Raw genomic sequence first — 26,461 nt, forward strand, 5'->3', positions numbered from 1 at the left:
CATTTCAAAATGCAAGCAGTGGAGAAACAGGAAGGTCTTGATAAATCAGATACACCAGCGGGCAATATTACCCATCAACCAGTAAAAGAAAAGCTTGCTCTAAGGAAGAACGAAAAAATGATAGAAGAAAAACACACAAAGAATTCTTCATCCGAGGAGAGACCAAAACTACTTGAAATGCCAGTAAAAGGGTAAACATATATAATAACCCGTAGAATTAGATTGCTTTAAATCTTGTAATTGAGGCAATTTCCTCGGTATTGAAAGCTATGCTGAGTAGTCCCCTGCTTCTCAAACTGTTTTAAAAATATATTTTTCTAAGAACTAAATGCACGGTGGAGGTTCAGATTGATTTCACTGGAGCTGATAGAGGTCTTAATCATTTAGAATCATAGAATGGCCCGGGTTCAAAAGGACCACAACGATCATTTAGTTTCAACCCCCCTGCTATGTGCAGGGTTGCCAACCACCAGACCAGGCTGCCCAGAGAATTTCTTCCTTAACACTGACGCTAATCGTGGCTTTAGAATCTTACCTGGAGATTGAGAAAAAGCTATTTTCTTCATAAATAGCCACCCGGAACAGAAAAGCAAGAATTTAATTTAGTTTCTCCCTTTTCTAGAGGATATTAGTTGTCCTCGTGCAGATGTTTTGATTAAACTCAGACCGTCTTTGTCAAAAAAAAGGGAACGGTAATATTACCAAACAGGTTTTAAAAGTTTGAAGAAGACAAAGGTGCTTTTTTATAACCCTAGGCAGGATTTTTTATCTGCACCCTCTTCAGGAGAATCTATGTACATCCTCTAATGGGGACAGAGAGGTGTTCAGGTTGACTTGAGTATCTTCCAAGATCTTGGGAATGAAGCCTTTGTTTTTTTAATACAGGCGTCTTTAGTCTTGATTTTTTATGTTTTTTTTACTTTTCTAGAGTAAGTGTGTTTTGTTTTATGTAACGTACTCAATTGGTGACTTTTTTTTCTTTTTGTTCAATATAGTAAATCTGTTCTGAATGCAAAAGATTGGAAGAAAAATGAGAATAAAAGGCAGTCTTCAAAGCAGAAGGCTAATTGGAAGATTCGAGTAGTGGATGATAGCACTTCCAGTGAAGCATCTCAAGGTGAAAAACGGTACTGAATATAAGGAATATTATAAATGCATTTAATAATTACTAAAATTGTCCTGAAAACTAGACGTAAGCTGTATAAACTGAATGTGTACAATGATTTTTCCCTGCTGAAAAAGACTTGGGGCTGTGCTGGTGGAGGGCAAGCTGGACATGAGCCAGCAGCATGCCCTCACAGCCCAGAAAGCCAACCATATCCTGGGCTGCATCAAAAGAAGCATGGCCAGCCGGTCAGGGGAGGTGGTTTTGTCCCTCCACTCTGCACTGTAGAGGTCTCAGCAGGAGGTGATGTGGATCTGTTACAGCGTGTCCAGAGGAGGCCCACAAAAATGATCCAAGGGGTGAAACACCTCGCCAACAAGGACAGGCTAAGAAGAGCTGGCACTCTTCAGCCTGGAGAAGGCTCTGGGGAAACCTGAGAGCAGCTTTTTTGGAGGACCTTTTCAACTTTGTCTGTTCTATAGTCCCCAATATCGTGCAGAAAAAATAGCCTTCCAGTACACATAATGTGGTTTTTTTTTATTTTTTTCTGCCTTCAACCTACATGACTACATGTAACAAAGTTATTGTATTACATTGCAGTTCAATTCACTTCTGAAGTCAAGTTTTCAGAGCAATTTTAGTTATCATTCATAATGTTGTATAGGCATTCCACTAATGAAATGTATTTCTATTATCCAGACCTACAACAAAAACAGGGAGAAAAAAGAACAAGGTACTGTAAAATCACTTTTTTTTCATCAGCTTTTAATCACTTAAACAGTAACAGCTTTTACATTGTGTTCAGTCAGATGCAAAGATTTCTGCTAGTATGCAGTTTTGTACTATTTGAACCAAATAGATGGGCTGTGAGTGAGAGTATGAACTGTTCCTATGTTTATAGTGATCTGTAATAGTATAGTGTTGTATATGTAACACACTGTATTGTCTATAGGTCAGCATGCAAATGGATGTTACTGATGACACTGATTCAACACGGTCATCTGATACAACTACAGAGGATGCTGAGTTGCTAACTTCATCTTACAAAGAGGCTATGTTGCTGTTAGAACAGCTTAGCGTGGATTGTACTGGTAAGTTTCTAAATCACTTTGTCTTCTGTTAAAAGTTCCTCTTTTAAAACTCTTGTTTCCTTGTGTACCTTCACAGTTCCTTAGTTTTCTATTTTGGTCCAATATTTATAATAAAAAATGACTATTGCCCATACCCTGCTCCCCAAAAAGTGCAGACTCTTGCACTGAATGCAGGATTTACCTCAGCTAACCTCAGATGTCCATCCACGTTGTCAGCAAACACACCTTACCTACCACTGGCTGTGTCTCTAGTCGGACTTGGAAAGGCAGGTTCTTGTAAGGTACAGACAAATTCATTCAAATGTAGTGATCAAAAGTTAGCAAGACCAGTCTTTTTTTTTTTTTTTCTTTTTCCTGTTTATGCCCCCTAATAAGTAACAACAAATTGCTTCTCAGTTTTTGCTGAAAAGAAAAAAAAATCTGTAATAAAATGTTGCAATAAGCTTGCATATATACACATAGCTTGATATAGATGTAAGGAATACTAATTTTCTTAATGTTTGCTAAAACTTCATTAGGCAAATATGGATTAATTTTGGCCAAAGACCGTATTCCCACCCACCTGAACTCTCACTTTCACTCTTCAACAGGACAGGAGATGAAAAAGTTCAAGAAATGGGATTAAGACAGGGCCATCACTAATTTTTGTCACGGGCAAAACAGGCTCCACTTGGTGAAACTTGATTTCATTGTTTGCCAATTAAATTGGGGAGTGAGAAAGATAAAAATATAAGTAAATAAAACACCTTCCACCCACCACTTTCTCACACGTAAATTTGCTTCTTCACTCCAACTTCCTGAGCAGTGCAAGGAGGATGGTGGTTTTCCATTCAATGCATGGCAGTTCCTCTCTGCCTCTTCTACATCTTCACACATTTTCCTTGCTCTAACATAGGTCCTTCTACAGGCTAAGATCCTTTAGAAATTACCCATCTGTTCCACAGTGGAGTCTTCATGAGCTGCATGGTGGACATCTGCTCCAGTGTGGCCCTTCCAAGGGCTGCAGGGAAACACCTGGTCCACTATGGTGTGCTCCACAGGTTGTTTGGGAATCTGCTCCCTCACCTGGAGTGCTTTCTCCTTCCTCTTCCTCCTTCATGTTACCTTTGTTTCCACTGCTCTTCACATTCTTTTTTCCCTCCTTCTCTGCCCACCTGGTGTTTTTGCCCTTTCCAAAATATGCTTTCTTGGAGGTGCTGTAAGATCGGCTGAGGGGCTGAGTTGTAACCTGTAGTGGGTCTGCTGGATTTATCTGCATTTGGCACAGTCTTTTGGGTCTTTCTTTTAGAGACTTACCCATGACTAAAACCTTGCCACCTATACCCAATTCAGCAAAGCATTAAATAGATTGTACACAGGGAACTATTTATACATATGTGCAATTTTGTGTATTTTTTGACTCCATATAGATCCTGCTATTTTGCTGAAAATTCAAAACATACTTCTTGAGTATGAACAGAGAATAGATCGTGAAAGAAGCCGCAATACAGCTCTCTGGAGAGAAGTCAGGAAGTTAGAAAGTGAAAAAGAGGAGTCACGGTTAATTGCAGAAGAGTCTGAAGATTTGAAATCCATATTGTCTCAACAAGAAATGGAATTGAAAAATGATATCCAAAGCCTCGAGTATGTAATCCTACATTTTGATTCTGTGTGTTGTCCTGGCCACGTTTTAGAAGATGCTGATGGTCCAGCTATCAACAGCATACCAAGTCCCACCACTGAGCCATGTCCCTTAGTGCTATATCCACGCATCTCTTAAGTACCTCTAGGGAGTGGGACTTACAAGCATCTTTAAGAGTTGTGATTCACATGTTTTGTCTTTGTACCCTCTGTTTTTGTATGAAACTAGGAATTACGGCAACTCCACGGGCCGCACACTGAAAGAGTTTAGTGGGTGTGTTTGTTTGATTGCAGGTCAAATTTGAGTTTGTTCCCTTGTCCTCATATTTCTGAGCTAGATGCAGATAGTTCTTAGTCACTGTTTACAACATTTCAGAGGAGTGGCCAGCAGGTATTATGTCAGATTCATCAAGAATGAATTCAAAGCCCTGCACGTGGGATGGAGGAACCCCTTGTGGGCATGCACAGTGAAATGCTCTGGCTGGTGAGCTGATTTTCTGAGAAGCCTCTGGGGGATTTGACAGAGATTAAATGCAACATGAGCCAGAATGGTCTTGCAGCTGAGAAGGCCAGCAGCATCCTGGGTTGCAGAGTCAAGAAGCTGAAGGGAAGAGTCCATCCCTACTTAGCTCTTGTTGGTCTGTATCTGGAGCACTGGGTCCAACTTTTGGCCTCCAAGTACTTGTGTGCATTTCTTTCTGTGGCCTCCAAGAGATCGTAGTCAACATGTGTGAGTTCAGCAGAGGCCTTCCAGGCTGATCACAGAGCATGAAACACTTTCTCTGTAAGAATAAGCTGAGGAAAATAAACTTCAAGATGTGCCAACACTCTCCCAGAACATGGAAGGGGATTATGAGTAAGACAAAGCCATTCCTGATTTGGCCTGGATTTGATTCTCAACATTTTTCAAAATTCCCAAACATCTGTAAATACAAGGAATCCATGTTTTCTTTCTCTGTAAAATCTCAAAACAGTATTAGCTATACATGCGTAAATCTTTCTCCTTTAGAATTGTGACGGGGTTCTCTCTAGAGCTCCCTTGTGACAAGGGAACAAACCCAGGGGAGCAGGAACAAAAGTACCTCTCTTCCCTAACAGCGTGGCGCGGCGCGGCCCGGCCACGTGCGCTCCGGGAGAGGGGACAGGAAGGGAGACCGCGAATGGGTCTAGGAGGGAAAAAAAAAATGAAGAAAGGATGATCTGAGAACGAACGGGAGTTTAATAAACCCAGTAACACTAAACAACAACGAGAGAGTTTCAACAATGAGAAAACCAAATCCAATTTCACGGACGGGCTGCGGGAGGCGGGAAACTGCGACCACGCTGTCTCCTCGCCAGGCGCCGGGCTGAGAGAGAGCCCGTCCCCTTCCCGACCTCCCCTCCGGTGCCGCTCCCCACATGCCCATTTAAGGCAGCCCACAGAAAAAAAAACTTGTCCCCTAAACTCCCATTATCCTACATGATGTTTTGATGTGGAATACCGACACCAACCAAATTATAAAACCATAACATTCCACCCCTTATTCCACATCACTACATCATGCTTAATCAACATATAAACAGAACAGTAGTTAACATGCATTGCATATGTACATACATAGATATATATACACACATGGAATCACAGGCTGCACTCCCCCTGCATCAAATTTTCCTGTGGCACACACTGAACATCCCCATCCTTCTGCATCACCCACCAAGTGCACCCAGGTCCCTGTGCAAAAACAGTTCCACGGAGGGGTCTCCCCTTTCCAGAGGCTGGGAGAACCCAAACCGCTTTTCCCAGTATACTCTTTACATGCACCACAGGGACCTTGTCTCCCTCCACGGTATGCAGGGAGTTGGACTGCGTAGGGCCGTCTCGGTTGGCTGATCCTCGGGTGTTTACCAGCCAGGTGGCTTCTGCTAGATGTTTCTCCCAGTTCTTAAATGTTCCACCACCCATCGCTTTCAGCGTGGTTTTCAGCAAACCGTTGTGGCGCTCGATCTTACCAGCAGCCGGTGCATGGTAGGGGATGTGATAGATCCACTCTATGCCATGTTCTTTGGCCCAAGTGCTCACCAGTGAATTTTTGAAGTGAGACCCGTTGTCTGATTCGATCCTCTCTGGGGTCCTTGAAATGTCCCTTTTGTAGGTAATCTATCCCAAGTATGCAGGGAGCCCCCTGGCCAGTCACTATACGATGCTTCTGCCAGTCTTTACCGGTGAGGCTTATCTCGGCCTCCAACACAGATAGTTCCTGCGAACCCCCAGTCACTCCATGTATATGTATCAGTTCTGCCCCTTTGTAGCCTGAGGGTATCAGAGTGCACTGTGCACCGGTATCCACCAGTGCCTTATATCTCTGTGGTTCGGATGTGCCAGGCCACCGAATCCACACAGTCCAATACACTCTATTATCCCTCTCCCCCCCCTGGCTGAGGGCAGGGCCCCTCTATTGGTTACCTGCAGCAGCAGAGGCAATTGCAGTATTGGCTGACCTCTTTTGTAATTCTTTCACTTGTGCTCGTAGTGCATAAGTGGGTTCGTCGTGCCACTTCCTCATGTCCTCTCCATGCTCACGCAGGTAATTCCACAGGGCACCACGTGACATAGGCTCACTGCGGTCATTCACTCGAGCAGGTGGGCGTTTGCGTCTGATGGCTGAGACTGCCACAGGTTCACTATTATTCCTTGCCGTGGACCAGTTCTTCAGCAAGCCGTCCAGTATTCTCTCTACTTGGTCCAGTCTGTCCCCCACTTGGCAGATGGCTGCAATGGAGGCACGGGTTGGCGCTAGTGTGCTCTCCGTATTTTGGAGTGCAAGGATAAGCTCAAAGATTTGAGGTCTTCTATCCATTTCTTCATACCGGTTAGCGGCTGCTAAGAGTACACTGGCATATCTGTCCGGTACTGACCGTATGAGCTTCTTCCATATTTCAGGAGTAGTGCTCACCTTCTCCGGGTCATGGCCATCATGTGGGTCCTCAGGGACAAACATGGGATCATACAGCATCTCTGCCACAGCCATTTCTCTCAAGCACTGAATGCCTTCCTCAGCCGTATTCCATTTTTTCAGTACAGGCTCCAAGTCACTTCTGAGAAGAAAAGTTGTCTTAACAGCTGATAGTATTCTGTCCCAGAGAGTGGCGACTCCATCCAGACATCTGCTGATCCCTCTATCAACAGATGGGTTTCGAGAGATGTTTCCTAATTGACGAGCCTCGTTGCAGCTTAGGGACACACTGCCGGCCCCACTGTCCCAACATCGAAGCAGCCAAGTGACGACGCTTTCACCTGGGACTCGGGTGAACTCCTTTCTCATGCCTTGGATTTCAGTAATTTTCATAGGTTTACGAGTAGAGGAAATGGTGACTTCCCCCTCATCATCACTATCCTCTCCATGTCTGTTAGTCTTCTGAGTTGCCTTCTTTGGTGGTTTTGGGGAGGGCCCCTCGCCGGGATCTTCCTCTACTTCCTCCTTCCGTTCCAGACGTGAAGATCCACATTCCCATCTCTGGCCTTCCACTGGGGCGACTGACACTGATGCTGGTGCTTCCTGTGGTTTGCTGGGATTGACTTGGAGGTTTTCCTTTAGGGTTTGGATCTCATTTTTGAGACTCTCTATCTCCATCATAATCCGTTCGTTCTGAGATCCCCCTGAGCTACACCCTTTCTCAAGGTCCCTCTGGTGTTCAGGAGTAAGATTACCTGACACCAGGGGTCCCGATGCTTCTAGCCTTTTTCCTAAGTTTCTCACTACTGTTTGCCAGTCTCTCTGTGTTTTATAGGAAGTTACTATATTTGTTATAATCAGAGAGACTAACAACACCATATCCCATTTGACACCCCAGTCATACTTAAGGAACTCAGAGCATTCATAAGCCAGTCTGAGCACAGTGTCTGTGATGTTTGTTAGGCTGAAAGGGAGCCAGTCAGGTATCCCTATCACTGGCTTCCATGGGCAGAATGATTGTACAACTAACCCCCACACCACTATGCTCTGAAGCCGGGACCACAGGAACATAAGGACCTGCAGTCCTACATACAGGGCTGCTGAAATAAGCAACTTCACTACTGCCCAAAACATTGCCCAGAACGTTGCCCGCATTCTCCACCAAAAATGTCACGGGGTTCTCTCTAGAGCTCCCTCGTGACAAGGGAACAAACCCAGGGGAGCAGGAACAAAAGTACCTCTCTTCACTAACAGCGCGGTGCGGCGCGGCGCGGCCCGGCCACATGTGCTCCGGGAGAGGAGACGGGAAGGGAGACCGCGAATGGGTCTAGGAGGGAAAAAAAAAATGAAGAAAGGATGATCTGAGAACGAACGGGAGTTTAATAAACCCAGTAACACTAAACAACAACGAGAGAGTTTCAACAATGAGAAAACCAAATCCTAATCTCACCGACGGGCTGCGGGAGGCGGGAAACTGCGACCACGCTGTCTCCTTGCCGGGCGCCGGGCAGAGAGAGAGCCCGTCGCTTCCCGACCTCCCCTCCGGTGCCGCTCCCCACATGCCCATTTAAGGCAGCCCACAGAAAAAAAAAAACTTGTCCCCTAAACTCCCATTATCCTACATGATGTTTGGATGTGGAATACCGACACCAACCAAATTATAAAACCATAACAAGAATAAGCAGCTTAAATACTGATGTCACAGCCAATCTTTTGAACTACTTGTTAGCGGTTGCTGATATTCATTTTCCAGAATTAGTAAAGCAAATTTCTGGGGGCACATAAACTGTGTTGTTTTGTTGTGTTTTTTTTTAATCATGTTAATCTTAACGTGTCTAAAAATCTCTTTGGAACACTGCCCTTATCCTTTAATTTATTGAAAGAAATGAAAATGTTACTCCACACGTGTTAAGCAGTTGTTATAGTCTTAGGGAAGGCTTCTCAAAAGTTTTTGATTCGTCTTGGATAAGTGATGTGCTGTTTTATTTGTGTTACTTGCAGTCATTATGAATCTGTACTATATGGATAATGATCAACCTATTGAAAACAGTGCATTTTTGTTAGTAAAAGTTTATGGTTTACTGTTCACGTTTACCTATGTTGACGTGGAAATACATGTTGAATTTTGTACATCACTTAATGGCTTATTTGTCAGTCTTGTACAGCTCATGTATAAGATGTCTTCCACCACTAAGGGAATGAAATTAGAGTTATGTTAAAAGTTTAAAATCGCAGCAAAACTTCTGTATTTGGAAAGGTGTGACATTTCTACAGTTTAAGTTGTTTCTCCGGGTTCACGATGTGGCATATTTACTTTTTTGTCAGCGCTTTAATTCCTCAAATATTCTCTTTTAAATCCCAGATTTTCATTGAAACAAGAAGAGGAAAAGAGACGTAGAGCTGAAACGCAATATGAAGAAACAAGAGAGCAACTAAAGAGGAAAGAGGATCAATATGCTAGAGAGACAGAGGAGAAACAACAACTTGAGTTGCATGCAAGGAATTCAGAAACGGAATTAATAACGCTGAGACAGCTCAAGAAACAGGTATATTAAATATACATCTTCTGTTTTTCTGTTTCTTTCAAATTGATATTTTACGCTAGTATGTTCATCTTGTTTCTGAAAGAGGCATTAGATAATTATCTTGGTACATTTTGAGAGCCATTGTCCTGAAACCAGAATGAACAAACAAGTTTGTGATACCTTTTCTCATTTTTCAGAATTCTAGTTTGGTTTGTGCTTCAGGCAAAGCTGCACTTTGAGTTACTTTTCCTAATTACTACTACAGAACTCTGCGCGCATGTGTGTGTAGATGTACGTCTATTGATTGATTGATGGATTGATTTTTCTTCAGAAGGAAATTGCAGTTACTGTTTGTAGTACTCTTTCAAGTATACTTACATGAATTTAAATTTAGGCCTAAATGTTACTGTTTACCTGATAATCTGTAAATTGCCTCAGTTGCCTACAATCAAGACTGAATCCAGAAAAACTCTCACCTTTATTTTTATTACAAGTTAGTGCCTTATTTAATGCGATTGAGATGATGATGTTCTCACTGTACACAACCTGCATGAATTCTTCAGTTCTCACATACAGTTTTGAGGGTCTTTTCACGGGCTCTCTTATTCACTTGTTCAGCTGGTCAGTCCTCTTCTGTGTCTCACTTCATCAGTAGCCTTTGGAAATCTCATACAACTGAATTTATCCAGCAGTATTGCTAGATTTTGGTAAACTGAAAATATATTGGACATTGATTGAAGCATTTCTAAATATTACTAGGAGAGGTGTAGACTTAAGACCTTGCAGTGAGGTGAAGTCAGTGTAATTATTGTGCTTTTGGAAATCTTACTCGTTTGTTTTATGCTGTTCTTAATATTAGTGCTCATATTGATGCATAGATGTTTTCAGATCTTTGACTGTAAGCATGTGAGCGTTCATCTCTGCTTTTAGTGTATGTATATAGCTTGTTAGGAAGATAACTTGCGTTTCTACTTAAACACGGTATGTTCCCAGAATAGTAGTTCTGGTTTGTTTGTTTTTTCTTTAGTTACAGAGATTTGTTAAGTATAAAACTTCTGTAATGTGGATTTGTGCAATGGACTTGCACTATCCTTACAACTTTCAATTCAGATAAATCTAAAGATGTTTGTTTGCAAACATGGAAAATTGATATGCAGGTCATTTTATGATTTTATGATAAATGACTCTTACTAGAATTAATGGAATGCAAGAATGCAAAGAAGAATGAAATAGGAAGGTATTGCTAATTCTGCTTTTGTTCAAGATTCACAAGTTCAACTCTATTACTATAGGCTGAAGAAGAGCGTGATGAAGCACAGAGACAGCTCTCTCAGGAAAAGAGTGCTAGAGCTCTGCAAGAAGGAATTTTGAGCAACCACCTGTTGAGACTGAAGGAGCTGGAAGAAGAGACAAGAAAAACAATGCGGAATAATTCAGAAGTAAGCAGTTCTATTCCTAATTAATTTGGTTATATTTCACTGTGCTCATTCTAAAACCATAAGAAAAATAACTTTTTGTGCCTTTTGGTGGATTATCTACAGTTTATCAATATAACCTAATTTTGTTACTGTTGTCTAAAAATTCTGGATAGCAGCATCAATTCCACATAGACCTGAACTGCACGTGGAAGTAGGAAGCCACTGGAAAATAAGACATTGTGTTCCCAGTCTCTTTAGCTACCTGCTGTTCTTCACTGTATAGTTGCTCCAATCATTTCTAAGGTTTCTACCAGTGTGATGTTCAGATATCTGGAGATTTAACTCGGAAAGAAACTGTCTGAGGCTGTTTGTGATCCTACTGCTTGGCTTTTGAATTTGTTATTCTACTATCATCACTTTCTTTTTTCTATTTCTTTCATCTTTTAGCTTGATAGATTATTTTTATCTCAACCCATGAGCTCTGTTTTGTTTCCAGTTTTCTCCCTCATCCCACTTAGTGGTGAGGAGTGTGGTGCCTAGCTGCCTGATGGGTTAAACCTGAATTTATTTCCCAACTGACTATTCATTAATGTTCTTTATCACACAGGAATCTGACCCTAATGACAGAGAAAAGGATCTGCTGCACAGAAATCAGTTACTGCAAGAAGAGATTGCTATGCTGAGACTAGAACTCGATCAAGTAAAACTTGGGCACCAGGAGGATGAAGGAAAATATTTAGAGGAAAATGAGTCTTTGAAAGAAAAGAATGATGATCTTCAGAAGGAACTTAAACTGAGTGAGGAAATCTTAACACAAACAGTATTTCAGTACAATGGACAGCTGAATTTACTCAAGGCAGAATTTGCAATGCTAACTTCCAAGCTAGAACAGAAAAAAGAAAGCAAAGACAGGCTGGAAACAGAGATTGAATCATTCCATTCCCGCTTGAATGCAGTGGTTCAAGATCTCAAATGTCATCAGTCATTGAGAAGTGATCCTGAAAGAACATTTCAGAGAGAACGTGATGAATGGCTTCGTTTGCAAGACAAGCTCCATCATGAGCTCTCTGATGTGCGAGACAGCAACAAGAGCTTGTCTCAGCAGCTGAGTAAAATGGAAAGAAAAGGTAATAGTCTAGAAAACGAGCTTCACCAGTTGAAAGAAACACTTCAGGAAAAAACACTGCTTTTAGAAATGACGCAAAAAGACTTAAATCAATCCCAGTGTCAAGCGAAAGAAAATGAGCATGCGCGACAAATTGAGAAAGACCAAGTCAGTAAATTTATGATAAAGCAGGAGTCTATGCAGGAACGATTGGCCCAACTCCAAAGTGAAAACCTTCTGCTCCGTCAGCAGCTGGAAGATTTGCAGAACAAGGGGACCATCAAAGAAAAGGTTATGAATGATGTCCAGGACAGACTTCATGAAATGTTCAACAAACTCAGAGCTGATTGTGAGAAGCAGGTTTACCTCATGGAAGAGAGAAACAAGGAATTAAATACCAAGTGTACTGATTTAAGGGAACAAGTCTTTAAATATGAGACTGACAAAGTAGAAAGAGAGGTAAGCTATACAATTAGAAGAAATTAAAATGTTTCAATGCATAAAATGAATTTGTATTTCTAAAGCACATCAGGCATAAGTTATACACATAGGACCAAATCATGTTGTTTTCTTGTGCTTCACTGTTTTTTCTCTTAGAATTAAGGAGGATCGGTAAATGGATGAATTGTATAATATGGTCAGTTTAAAGGAGTAAAGTCAAGTTTCATGTTTTTCCTCATGTTCATCTGTTTCCTTAGGGTGTGATCAGACAGCTGCAGCAGGAGCTTGCTGATGCTCTTAAAAAGCAGTCTATGTCAGAAGCTTCCCTTGAAGTTACTACACGCTACCGCAGTGACCTTGAGGAAGACAAATTGCGCTTGCAAAAGGAATTGGACAGGATGAAAACCAAGGTACAGAGATGATGACCTGGTGTCTCAGCAGGTTATTGCTTTTCTTTTGGCCAAGTATGGATTCTGATTTCTGAGAAAAAGTAGAAATACCGGACAGCTGAATTTGAGTTTTTCTTTTTTGTTCTCTATGAGAGCTGTGTTTTTTGGGTTTTTTTTGTCTGAAATATCTACTATAATAATGTGCTATTGAGCTGTGAAATCACTTTAGGAAATGGATGAGGTTTTTTGGTTAGTATTTTTGATAGAATAGCAAACAAGTAGTTACAGGATGTCACTAGTCACTGAGAAGGTAGGATTGGCAGTGTCAATGCTCATAATGGTGTTATAGAAAATCCTTTGTACAGATGGGAGAGGCCAGTGTCACAGATGATGAAATATCATCTGTTACCATTCATTTGCCACGAGAAATGAAGGCTTGAACGAATTGGAAACGATTCCAGTACTCTGGGTAGAGGGTTTATGTAGATCCACGCAGTATTCAAATTTCTCAGCGCTCACTGAGTTCTCTGTGCTGAACCTAACCTGGCTGCTGAGGATTCTCACTGCTATTTTACAGTTACAGGAATCTGAAGAACAGCGTATTCAGTCTGAGCATTGTGTTCATGACTTGAAGACTGTCCTAGATAGTAAGGAAAGAGAAGTATCAGCTTCTACACAGAAACTGCAGGACCTTCTGTTAGCAGCTTCTGGAACCAGTACTACCATAAAACAACTGGAAGAACACGTGCAGCGGTAAGAAAACAGGAGAGTGAAGCAAGGTTTTGCTTTCTGGGATTCTCTGAAAACGTCAGGATTGTCTTGTTGCATCATCATGGTAATACATGATTTTGGAAGAAGCTTTTGCTTTAAATTGCATTCTTTTACACCATTCTTTTGCAGTGTGTGCTCTTATGGATTTCTCTAATAAGATCTGTGTTTCTCTTTAAGTCTTGAAATTGAAAATGCCAGATTGGAAGCTGCAGCCAAACAACAGACCAAGAGAATTGAAGCTCTTCAGAAGGACATGCAAGCCTCAGCCTCAGTAAGCCAGTCAAACTTTTTTTTATTTATTTATTTTTTAATTTTTCTGAGCCTATTTAGATAATTTTCATGGGGAAGTTATATGGTTTTCCTGGGGAGCATAGGGGAGCTGAGTCAGCTGAGCTGTGGTGTGACTGTAGGGTACTCTGAAAATCCTGCTGGTCCATTCTCCAGTTTTGAGAGTTTTCCCATAATAATATATCAAGTCTTACTTAACCCTATATATATACATATATATATATATGGTGAGGTTTTGACACTAGTGTGCTGGTTTAAATATTTCATTCTTTGTACCAGTCATGGCATTAAATGGCAGATGCATATTGGGATGTGTACCTTGAAAGGCTTTCTGCAGGTTTCTTCAGGGAAACTTTACGTGTGTGACGGTTCCAAGAGCTTCATGCCAGAGGCCTGTCTGACATCATCAGGCTGTGGGACAAGAATTATCTTCCCCAGAGATTTTGCTGTGTGGAATTGCTTTTCCTTTGGCTGCTCGATGTGTATTTGTTTCTTTGAAGTGGTAAAGAGGAATCCCTGTGGTATTATTTGCAGAGCTTGGTGAAAGGCTTGCAACTTGCCCCTATTCAGTGGTATTACCATAAGTAAGGTGATTGGTAATAGAATAAATAAGATTATTTCACCTGTGGTTTATATGAGGCAGATTATTTTTGTATTCTATCTAAACAATGAACTGGGGCCTTGTTATACCTGTGGATGTTAATTAATGTTGAAGAGATTCTGAAAATAACTATACATGAAAGTTGAACTTTGTGCTGTACCGACACTGGCAGATGAAGAAAGAAGTGCTCACTCTTCCCCCTTGGTTAAGAAAGCGTGGTTTTCAAATGTATGGTGGATGGGAGAAGGTACTTTGTATGTTCATTGTTAGAGTTATGGTAGTATGGTTAGCTTGTGGTTGGACTTGAAAATCTTTTCCAACCTGAGCAATTCTATGATCCTGTGATTGGAGATTCTTTGTATTCTACATAGTTCCCTCCTTGAAGCCAAATGGCAGAGGTGATATTTGCTAACAGTTTTATCATAGCATTGCTATTTCTCATGACTAATGACAAGGGTAGGTATGAAAAGAGTCAGGAGATGGAAAGTTATGCGTAAATTTGATTTTTGATAATGAAATGTGAACTTCAGTCTACAAAGACCGTGTCTTCTTCCTTCTTTTGATGCTTTCTTAGGTTCATGATCGCCTAGAGGACTTGATAACTGGCTTACGAACAGTACAGACAGCTGCAAATGAATACCAACATCAGCAGGTATCTCAATGACTTCTGCAAAGAACTGGTTTAGTCTTTTTATTTCTTGCGTGTGGGTAATTGATTGGAAAGATTGGGTGTGCTGTAAAGTACAAATAAACTGACAAAATAAGTTTCAGGGCAAGACACCTTCAGGGTAAAGTTTGTAAATCTCCACCTTTCCCTGCTGCCTTTTCTATCTTTGCAGTAGTATGCAAATGTTTGTGTTAATCAGCATGATTCTTCTGATGGATAGGATGGACAATGTCAGCAGGAGGGAGATGCGTGGTTGAGAGCTGGGAGGGGAAACTGGACATGGGAAATCTGTTTTATCTTCAGAGTTTTGTCATAGTTTCCACCTGAGCTCATTAGATTCTTTTTCCATTTGTGAATATGTGTTGGTACTGTACTGCCCCACAGGGGGCTGAGGTAAGGAAAGGACAACTAGGTGAAGTGATGCTGTGCAGTCAGTGGCAGGCAGCTGGGAAGTAGCTGGTGTACATGCATGGCTTAGCGTCTTGTGTAACCTTGGAATATTCTTTAATTAGTTTGCTGTTGGAAAATTAAGCTGCTGTAGGGAGAATAAGAAGGATCTAGTAGAAGGGAAAAGCTGTTGATTATCTGCCCCAGAAAAGACTGAGTTCTTTTCCAGGTTCCTTTTCTGTTGTCTTCTTTTGGTGACATACCATTTAGAAGGTTTTTAGCATTTTTAACACTTCTGTATTTTACCTACGCATTGTCACATACTGAGAGCCGACATTTAACATATTCTGTAAGGACACATGAGGAAGTTTTATGAGTTTGTTGTATAAGCCGTTAAGCTCAGGTTTTTATGTCCTTCTGTAGGTCAGGGAGGTCTCTTTTTTTCTTAAAATGTACTATCCGAAGCATGTAGGCAACTTTCATTCTTTACACAGCGAACTGAATAAGCAAACTTGTTTACACACAAATGCATCTTATGATGCAAATCTTTGCTCCTTTGTGTAAAAGGACAAGTAACATTGCTGTTCTGAAAACATTTTCTGCTCTGAGAAGATCTGCAGTTATTTCACAGTCAGTGAGTGTAGGGAATTTTAACTGGTGGGCACAATTATAAATGTAGTCATTTTTGTATCATTATGAAATCTGGAGAATTTTATGAAGAAAACTGTGGGGTAATGTTGTATGTGTGTCTTCTTATCTCCAAAAGATGTAACCTCATTTTATCGTATAGAGAGCATTCACTTTTTCCACTAGCATTAACTGCTGTTCTTGACGGTGCTTCTCAAGGCGTCTTTTCTAAACTCTGCGTAACATTCACTATAGATCCTTAGTGGTGAGAGCTTAGCCCTGCCTCCATTTGAGTTGCTAGTTTATAACGCAGTTCATGTGCAGTGTTGTCTCTCTGGTTATCTTGGCATTCCCTTTGTCATTGTTGTTTCCATAGATGCAAAATCAGAATATGTTGGCTATGGCCTCAAAAGACTCACGCATGATGTGGGAGGAAGAACTGAAGTCAAGAGCCCACCTTGAAGGTCGTCTTGCTCAACTTAGTAGGGAAAAAGCTGAGCTCTTAGAACAGGTGAGCCAAGAACACAGTCCCTAACACCTAGCCAATACCCAGAGCGATGCTGACATTTTCTGGAGTTCTTACATACTCTGATTTTATATCCCCGCTTCTCAGGCCCTGAGTGCTGTTGTGCTCTGGGAGTCAGGAAGGAATTGAATAAAAGCCAACAGAGTTGTGCTATCAGGAAGACAGTGTGGTTTGATACCAGTTGAGCACATGGAGCAAGGCAGCAGTACCTGTGCTCCTTATTTGATTTCCTTCTGGTTATTGTCTGACCCCTTGATTTCCGAGCAGGATTAAAACACCCCTTATTTTCAGTGCAGTGTATGGAACTGCTGCATGTTTTCAGAATAACAGGAGCTTAAAACCCTTGCAGAATAAATAAGGTACAAGTGCAAACTACAGAACTAGTTGCCAGCTGTCCTGTGGTTTGTCTGAATAAACACCACCAGGAACAGCACCTAAGGTAGTAAATACCCAGAAATAAGATATGGAGGTAATGACTGAGAAGACACTGATGAATTCCAGAAAAGCAGTGTTCTCCAGGGCTGTGGCTACCTGTGCAAGCTGACCTATTAGCAGAGGAACTGCAGAAGCTGTTCTCTAGCATCTTTTTTCCAGGTTTTTGGGACAAAGTCCAATAAGGGGGCGCAGGGGCATTAATTGGAATCCCTAGGTATTGGCCTGCTTGTGTGAAACCTGAAGTGATTTAATTGTTCACAAGAATCCTGTGCCTCGGTGTTCTGCTGAATGTGGCAAAGGGATGGATATGTGCTATCTGCAGTTGCTATGTGTACTGTCCCGTGCTGAGTGTGTCATGTATTTTTGTTTGTTTGTTTTTTGAAAGTGTGAAAATGAAAGAAAGAAAGTGAAGAAGCTGATAGAATTGAAACGACCAGTTGAAGCACGTCTTGACCAGGAAATGGAAAGAAATACTGAACTGCAGAAGGAATGTCACAGGTATGGTTCACTAGTACTAGAGAAAGAGAGCTCGTGTAGGTTAGAAGTCAGGCTTTAAGGAACTTGACTATAAAGGCAGGTGTGTTTATCCCTCTAAACAAATTCAGATCTCACATCAGTCTTGCAAGGCAGTTCTGGTACGTGAGTCTATGGTTTTCTGTAGCTGCCATAAGAAGAGCAAATGCAGGCTTCCCTGCACTTCTGGGAGGGAGGTCTTTTTTTCCTCTGTTGAGGTGAAATTTGGACCCTCCAGGTGACCTATTGCGTTGAAATGCTGGATTTTCTTAATAACTTTTGGTCTGTTGAGCATGTTAAAAATGAAGCAAGCCATAGCTATGCTTTCCACGTACAAGCGTGACAAATAGATACATAGTTCTTTTGCTTATTTTCTTTACTGATTTCTTGTGCAGGTACAAGAGGCTTCTGAACAGAGCTGGGAAGAAACTAAGGATGCATGAGGCCAAAGAAAGAGAGTCCCAGTTTAATTTCCAGGGAGAAATGAAGAACAGGTATTCTGAAATGGTGAATGAAGTTGGCAAATTAAGAACAAAGGCAAGTTCTTGTTGTTTCTTTTTGGGTTTTTTTTGTTTGGGTCATGTTAATTTCTAGAGACTTGTAATATTCTTTTCAGTAGCTATAGAAAAGTTCTATTTCTGAGAGAGAAAACTGGCTTCACAGTTGACCTTGGAGACTACTGAAACATCTCATATTTCGTCCATATTCTTGCAACCAGACACTGGATTTGACCTAGAGAGAAAACACCTTCCTTTACCACTGCTGTGGAAGCTGCTTTTCAAAGCACTGTTTACAAAGCTTCCAAGAGCAAAGGCAGGAGGAGTACTGTGCCCAGTTAACTCCGTACTGGAACATTCCCCCTGAAGCATGATAGGCATTCTTTCTGCTACCTGGGTAGAGTTGTTGGATTTCCATCGAGCAGTAGAGCAGTGCACAAAAGAATGGCCCTAGTGCCTTTCAGCACACTCCCATAAGTGAAATTCTGCTAGTTTGCTACTTGCTGATCTTTCACTTGCTGCAGAAGAACTGAGGAAGGTTGGAAATCGAGGAATCCTATTGGCAAGAACTTAAAAGTTGTTGTTCTTTTAAAAGATGATCTTGTCTTTCCTTTCATTCAGGTACTGAGTCAGCAGATGACAGTTACAGACTTGATGGTCTTCCCCTTCATTAATATTCAGAGAATAATTTTATACCCCTCTAAGTTCATTTTATTACTGTCTATAGGTTACTGAACTTTCTCAGCAGCTGGATTTAGAGTCTAAAAAATGCATCCAGCTGGAGGGACAAATCCAGGATTTGCGAGAAGAGCTGTCTGCTCTACGTGGGAACCATGAAAAACTGGAGAAGAGCAAATGCCAGCTGGAGGAAGAGGTGGCAAACCTCAGACATCATTTGGAGGCTAATATGGTGACTCGCAACCAAATAGAACAGTACAAGAAGGAAATGGAAGAACGAGCCGGACAAGAAATCAGACAAAAACTACAAGAAGTCAATTTGTTTTTGCAGGTAAATGAATTTGTTGTGTGTGTCTGTAGTTTTTATTATGTAGCTTCTTTTTGTCCTTTCTTGTTCGTATTTGGTTTTTTTGTGTTAGTGCCATACTTCTGTCCTTCCCGAAGGGAAGTGGAAGAATGGAATGTTGTTGGGCAGAAGTGCTTTTGTGTGTGTAATTTGCCTGCAGGTCCCCAAGCTGATAGCCTTCCCTTGGCAGACTTCTGTTTTGCATCTGGTCATCTTGTTATTGCTGTTCATCACATGAATACTATAACTTAGAGATGGCTTGGCCATACGTACAGGTTGTGTACATTGTACAATCATTGTACAGGATAAAATGCTCAGAGAAGAAGTCATTGAAGTTACCATGGGGCAGAAAGAGTGGGGATGGGATTCTCATGATTTCTTTGTAGAATCCTTTTTGTGTGCCCTGTCCTACAGCCATAGCGTTCTTTGAGTAGCTGCTCTCATAAGTACTATTGCTAAGGGCAGATCTCTGTCTGGATGAAAACAGTTATTCAACATGTTGGTTCCAGGGTTCCGCCTTGATTGCTGATGGTAGTGAGGAGGTCCAGTTGTCTCAGCTGAGTAAAACTGGGCCCTTTAAATTGGTTATGGGCAACTGTATGGGGAGAGGCAGTTCACTTTTTCTTTGCAAAGGCTGAAATTGTATTATCTGCTTCAGACACAGGCAGCCTCCCAGGACAGGTTAGAACAAATCAGAGACAGTCATCATACCTCACTGAGAAACCAACTAAAGCGCAGAATTAAAGATCTCGAATTTGTGTTGGACAGAATAAAAAATACTCAAGACAATATTTTTCAAAAAGAATCCATGCAGGCAGAAGTGGAAAAATACAAAGAATTGCATCGGGAAGAAATGAAAATTAGAAAAAGCCTAGCAAATAAGCTGAAAAGGTAAGTGCGTGCTTTTTTGGAATGGTAACAAGACATGAAGTAGCAATAGCTTGCATGAAAAACCTTGTGCTTTTTTCTTCCTAAAATCCTTTTTCTGTGTCTTGTCAGTACTATGGATGTAAGCGTAACCCTCTAACACCTTTCCCCTTTAATTTTGGAACCACCATCATTTCACTTCTATGTGTTCTAGCAGTCATGCCGCTAGTCATGACATCATTAGCCTGTGTTTGAAGTCGATAGCAGTTTAACACGTGGCCTTTGGGCCCCTCTCATTTTGGACTTCTAATGCCTTCTCTTTTCAAAAGCTGAATAGTAGTCAAACACCTGGAAGAAGTGACTCTGCAAAAATATTACCAAAGATAATTCTTTGTGTGTTTTTAAATGTTTCAGAACCAGTGAGAGACTAGCGGAAGCCAATGCTAAGCTCCTAGAGGAGCGCCACAGAAGCAAATCTTTAATTGCCAGCAGCATTGTAAATGGAGGGCTTTCTGCAAGTCCAGGTCTCTATTCTACTGAACTGGGATATCTTGGCAACAGTTCATCAATAAACAGAAGTCTCAGCCTAGGTGGATGCTTCCTGGACACAGCTGGGAATGCGTTATCATCAAGAAACAAGGTTGAAGTCTACATGGGTAAGGTAAGCATTGTGAAATACTCTTCAGTGGTGAAGACTTCAGGTCATTAAGATTGTACAGAATTCCTAGAGTGCCCAGACACCAAAAATACTGACATCTAAATGATGAACTATCTAACTATATATACATAACTATGTACTTATATAAGGGTTTAGTTGTTTTTGTTTTTTTTTTTCAACTAGAGAAAGTTTAATAAGCGGTGCTGTGGCATTGGAAGTTCCCAGCTAAGCTGTTTATTAAACTTTAATGTATAGCATGTGTATAAGTGTATGACATACTTGAAATGGATAACTTTGACATCTTTGCTCAGCCCATCAGACATCTCTGGTCAAGCCACGTATTTTTTTTCCTTACTGATCTTCTTTTTAGTTTCTTTTAGTACATTAATACTAACTAAGACATCCTTTAAAACTAGGATGATGTGATTGCTTTGCTTCTTACTATACAGTCTGCTGTGGGATGCATGCTGTGCCTAGGAAACATTTCTTTTTGTGCTACTGCTATGTATTATTATCTTCAAGTCTTCACAGCTTATAATATTTTGCAGCAATTTATACACGATTGCAACTTCTGCAATAGCTCTGAAGAACTTTGCCAGTTGTGCTGCTTAGTACTTGGCCTGTTCACCAGGCTGCTTAAAAAGACAAGAGTTTACCTGACTCTGAGCCTTGTCTTTGCTTCAGTTATACCACAGATTTTTCCAGCAATCTGTTACCTTCAATTGGGAAAAATCAAAACAAAAAAAAAAAAACCACCTCTGTATTGTCATTAAATTCAAACTAAGCACTGCCTTCTTGGATGGAGGAGATTACAAGTAAAGCTCATAATAACTGGGAACTAAGTAACTTAAATTGCAGTTTGCCTCGTGTAGTCATCTTGCACTTTTATTTTTATTTAAAACTCTCTGCACATTTGGTGTTTTTCAAAGTAAGGGAGGTTATCTGAAGTAAAGTGTGAGCATCTCCTGGGAAAAGGAAGCTCGTGTAGATTTTGGCTTTGATTTGTGCAAAAGCTTTGATGTAGCTTCAAGGACAAGAAGCTGAAAATACTTCACCCCACCGTTATTCAAAATGCTGGTATCAATTACTTTGTCCATGCAACTGTTTGAAGAAACAAATTGCACCGGTTACAAACAAGAGAAAGAAATGCAGCTCTGAAAAGTGGGTGCAGGAAATAATGGTGAATTCTGCTAGCTGCAACCAGCGTGAGTGCATGGATTCATGAAACCAGTTTTCCTACTGGTAGCATAAGAAAGGGAACACCTACTTCCCATTCCATCTCAGTTTCAGTTTCCTTTCTGATTTTATTTCCTGTCTGCACTCCTGATTTGTAGCAGTCTTACGAATTTCCTCTCTTTTGACCTCTGCCTGTTCCTCTTGTTCTTTTACTTGGCACCACTAGCTCTGTCTTCTCTTTGTGCATCGCACAATCAGATAATTACACCTGTAGGTGAGACCACGAGCCTTCTCCAGGCTGAACAGTCCTGGTGCTCTCAGCCTCTCCACATAAGCCACATGCTCCGAGCACTTAACTGTATTTGCTAATGACATAAGTCTGGAAGCTACATGCTGTCTGTTTTGACAATTACTTCTATGTGTTAAAGACCTGATGGAAAATAATGCAGGAGTCACAAGAGCTGGCTGCTCTTCAGGGATGCCCCCCTCGAAGCACAAGAGGTCTCCATTCCTCTGAATAAGGAAGTTGGCAGGCGAGGTAGGAAACCGTCATGGCTCAGCAAGGACCTGCTGAGAGAAGTGAGGGCGAAGAAAGGGGTGTACAAGCTCTGTAAACAAGGCTGTGTCACCTGGGAAGAATACAGGGCTGCCGTCCGGACTTGCAGACGTGGGATCAGGGAAGCCAAGGCGCAGGCAGAACTGAACGTGGCAAGGGACATGAAAAACAATAAGAAAACCTTCTACAGGTACATTGGCCAAAAGAGACAGGCCAAAATGGGCGTACCTACTTTGGTAGAAAGGGTCCAGAGGAGGGCCACAAAGATGATCAGGGGCCTGGAGCACCTCCCCTATGAGGACAGGCTGAGGGAGTTAGGCTTGTTCAGCCTGGAGAAGAGAAGGCTGCGGGGTGACCTCATTGCAGCCTTTCAATACCTGAAGGGAACCTACACCCAGGAGGGGAGTAAACTCTTTGAAAGGGCTGACAATAGCAGGACTAGGGGAAATGGATCCAAGATGAAGGAGGGAAGATTTAGGTTGGATGTTAGGGGGAAGTTCTTTACTAGGAGAGTGGTTAGGCCCTGGAACAGGCTGCCCAGGGAGGTTGTGGATGCCCCGTCCATGGAGGTGTTCAAGGCCGGGTTGGATGGGGCCCTGGGCAACCTGATCTAGTAAATGTGTATATTTGGTGGCCCTGCTAGGCAGGGGGGTTGGAACTACATGATCCTTGAGGTCCCTTCTAACCCGGGTCATTCTGTGATTCTGTGAAATGTAAAGGATCGCGTACGTGTTTGGACTGTAGCGCTTTAAAGGGTCTCATTTCTCCTTATGAAAACTTTGCATTGAGAATAAATGACAGTAAATAAACAGCTCCTGGGGGAGCGAGGGGTAAATGCTCCTTCCTAGCGATCCAAGTTGGTTTCTGTTACTTAATAAAATGCGCAGTGTTATTTATAATGCACGTGTTATTTCTAATTCTAGATACAGAAGGAACTGGATGAAAAAATCAGTAAAGAACTTGAACAAGGTAACGTGCTACTCTGACATCAGTGTTTTTAAGGAAGATGATGACTGTTTGTAACTTCTACGTAATTACTTTCAGAAGTTGTCAAGATTTGTGCTGTTTGAAGCACAGGTTTTTTTTAACTCTAAAAACTCTAATGGAAAACTTCCTGCTAACCAATATACTCTTCAGAATGTTCTGCTGCTACTTTTGAGAGAAAGCACAGGGAGCAAACCATCTCCCCCACACAGATACATTGGCTTAAGTTGAAGTCACCTTTCATCCTCAGGCACAAACATCAAATGTAAAAAAAAGCCCGGAAATTAGATTTTTTTGACTTCTGTCACTACTTCTGTTTCTGCATACATTCATTGCGTTCAGCACTTCAAGTATGCCGTATACATTTTCTGGTGTTCTTGATTTTTGCTCTCTCTCTTTTTCATTGCTTTTGTTTGTACCTGACATGTTGTCGTACTTGTCTTTGGACAACGAAGAATCAGTGGAAAAGACAGCCTTTATTTAGGTAAAAATCATTCAGTAATGTATAGGCAAGCACAGCATGAATTGATTGCTTTTAATATGCTGTGTAAAGTCTGTTCTATAATACAAGGCCAGGTCTTCAGAGAAGAATTCGTACTGTTTCCTAATTCTCATTCTGCCAGAGTCACTGCTGCTGTGCCTAGAGTTATTTTGAAGCAGGAAGCCCTTGAGAGTCCAGCTGTTGCTTCACAGCTCTTCCAATTTCCTTGAATAGGCAGAAACCCACTGCCATGTGCCCATTTGCATTTTCAAACATAATTACATGTGTAGTAGGAGCCGTAGTAGTTGCTTGGTCTGGGGATCTTGTCTAGAAAAGGTTGATGGATGGAAGTACAGAAAATCTTTTTCTACTTTCATTGAAGATGTGTTTCCGTGGTGGAAAGAGAGTTTAGCCAGGGAAAGTTAAGATATAGTTGGGTGGAGAATGGCTTGAGAACAGCCCCGAGGAGAAGGATTTGCAGGTGTCAGTTGATGAAAGACTCAGCAGTGGAGTGTGTGCTTGTAGTCCAGAAGACCGACCATGTCATGGGTCGCATCAAGAGAAGTGTGACCAGCAGGAAGAGGGAGGTGATTCTGCCTCTCTGCTCTGCTCTCGTGAGACTCCACATGGAGTATCGTGTCCAGTTCTGGAACCTCCAGCACAAGGAGGACATGGAGTTGTTGGAGAGGGTCCAGAGGAGGGCCATGGAGATGGTCAGAGGGCTGGAGCACCTCCTCTAAGGGAATGGGCTGAGAAAGCTGGGGCTCTTCAGTCTGGATAAGACAAGGCTCTGGGGGGGCCTTCCAGTGGCCTTCCAGTACCTGATGGGGGCCTACAGGAAAGCTGGGGAGAGACTTTTCGTAAGGGCATGTAAGAACAGGATGCGGAGAAATGGCTGTAAACTGAAAGTAGGTAGATTTAGACTAGATATTAGGAAGAAATTCTTTACTTCCTAAGGTAAGGGTGGTGAGACTCTGGAACAGCTTGCCTAGAGAGGTTGTACGTAGCCCCACCTTGCAGGCATTCAGGGCCAGTCCGGATGGGGCTCTGAGGAACCTGGTCTAGAGGGAACTGTCCCTGCCAATAGCAGGGGCGTTGGAACTGGGTGATCTTAAAAGGTCCCTTCCAGCCCAAACCATTCTGTTTCTAAACCCTGGAATTTCTTTCTCTAGCTTTAAAAATTGTTTTGGCTGATAATTGAATGTGAAAAAATGTTTCTTCCTTTATGCCTGTCCTGTTTGATTTCTGTTTTCCTTGGAAGTTCTTAAATATCTCTCTAGAGCGTAGCTTGATCAGTTATCAGTAATGTTTTTACAGTGACTGATTTGACTCAATCTACTGTAAAAGTAACAGCGTGAATCTTGTTTCTTTCCAGCCACTGCTGAACTTGAAACTGGATCTGCTAGAGCTTCTCCAATGGTATCAACTGATGGATCTTCAAAAAATCTCAATATTGACCAGGATCCCCTTTGCAGAGCGGTACAGGAGTACCGGGATGTTTTAAACCAAAATTACCTGATCTAAATAAAAATGCAAAGGGAAAAGTACTGGAGATCATTTGTTTACACAGGAGGTCTGTAATTTCCCATCCTGTAGCTTAGGTGTGGAAACATCTTTATTGCAGTTTGAATATAAATTCTAAATGTATTAAGTAGGTTGACACTCTGCACTTACCTGTTGGTCACCGAGGGGTAGTCGGTTTATTTTGCACTCAGGATAAGAACCATATCTATTTTTTCTTACTATCAGCCTGAGTAATGCTGGTTCTTGAACTTGACGGAGCTGTCAAAATGTTTTTGAGGCATGATTTTGCTCCACGTTTTTTGTTCCATGTCTTACCAGAAGCGTTCCTTTGGTTCTGTTTAACCCTTCCACTGCCTGTGGTCGTGTTTCCAGTGTTATTTTAATGCATAAGAGGTTTTGATTGGATTCCTGCCAGCTGTTTCAGTCCTGATGCTTTGAATATTTCTGCTGGTTAAGTGGAAGTTTTACCAGTGTTTAAGGTGGAGAAGAATGCACTTTACATTGCTGTCACTTTCACACACCTTGGGTTTAAAAAGACTGCGAGTGTGTAGCGGTGCCAAGAAAGCTTGAATGTGACCTTTTTGATATTTCTGGTTTGGTATCCTTGTTGGATTTTCCATTAGAATTTGATTTGTCTTAAGATATTCACAGTTGGTAGATGAACACGTGATGAACCTTCATTGTGGGAAGAAGGAAAATTCATATTTCAACCTTCCGTCCAATTGGCACTTAACACTATTTGTGTGATGGGACAGCTGTTAGTTGCTGCTAACAGCTGGTGATACAATAGCTGCAACTCAGGTGCAGGGTAATGCTGTGGGACTTGGTGTCTGTAAGACGAGCAGTTTTGCTAATTTCTGCAGAGCTCATTCCTTGTCTACAGGGTTTCCTGGGATATTGTACAACAAATGAATTCAACATTCCAAAGACATGAGAAAGGTTGTACTGAGGCAAACAGAAACTGGAAAAATTTTTACCCACTAATTCATTTTTTACCCACTAATTCAACAACTTGAGTTAACAAGCAGTGGGGGGATGCAATGACTGTTGCTGCAGCTCTCTGCACCTTTTTATATGAATGTATTTTGTGACACTAATATGCTATATTTAATTCCAGATATTTATGTTCCAACGTGGTATTTAATAAACTTTCATATCTGGTACATCTTTGTTTTATTCTGTTGGCCTTTTCTTGACTCGCTTTCCACCTCATTCCTTGCCTCTATGGCTTGCTACAGCCCTCTGCTCA

At 41.6% G+C, this 26,461-nt stretch overlaps 1 protein-coding gene across 1 annotated transcript; it reads left to right on the forward strand.

Annotated features, from left to right (window-relative positions):
- On the forward strand, nt 1-26,376 carry LOC140248370 (ankyrin repeat domain-containing protein 26-like). Its single transcript, XM_072329062.1, has 20 exons — nt 1-191; nt 996-1,127; nt 1,805-1,838; nt 2,058-2,196; nt 3,606-3,819; nt 9,115-9,298; nt 10,570-10,716; nt 11,303-12,259; nt 12,499-12,651; nt 13,208-13,383; nt 13,579-13,672; nt 14,865-14,942; nt 16,348-16,482; nt 17,318-17,430; nt 17,841-17,982; nt 18,670-18,951; nt 19,625-19,857; nt 20,248-20,494; nt 23,147-23,192; nt 25,064-26,376. Exons 1-20 carry the CDS (start codon nt 10-12, stop codon nt 25,210-25,212), a joined length of 3,837 nt encoding a protein of 1,278 aa, XP_072185163.1. The 5' UTR covers nt 1-9; the 3' UTR covers nt 25,213-26,376.
- The last annotated feature ends 85 nt before the right edge of the window (nt 26,377-26,461 follow it).

This window comes from Excalfactoria chinensis, chromosome 1, assembly GCF_039878825.1.
Source record: "Excalfactoria chinensis isolate bCotChi1 chromosome 1, bCotChi1.hap2, whole genome shotgun sequence".
In the NCBI taxonomy this organism is placed as follows: Eukaryota; Metazoa; Chordata; class Aves; order Galliformes; family Phasianidae; genus Excalfactoria; species Excalfactoria chinensis.

Coding starts and splice junctions, on each gene's coding strand:
- LOC140248370 (XM_072329062.1), top strand. CDS start 10: ATGCAAGCAGTGGAGAAACAGGAAGGTCTTGATAAATCAGATACACCA. Junction 2,197..3,605: donor GCTTAGCGTGGATTGTACTG/GTAAGTTTCTAA, acceptor GACTCCATATAG/ATCCTGCTATTTTGCTGAAA. Junction 18,952..19,624: donor AAGTCAATTTGTTTTTGCAG/GTAAATGAATTT, acceptor TATCTGCTTCAG/ACACAGGCAGCCTCCCAGGA.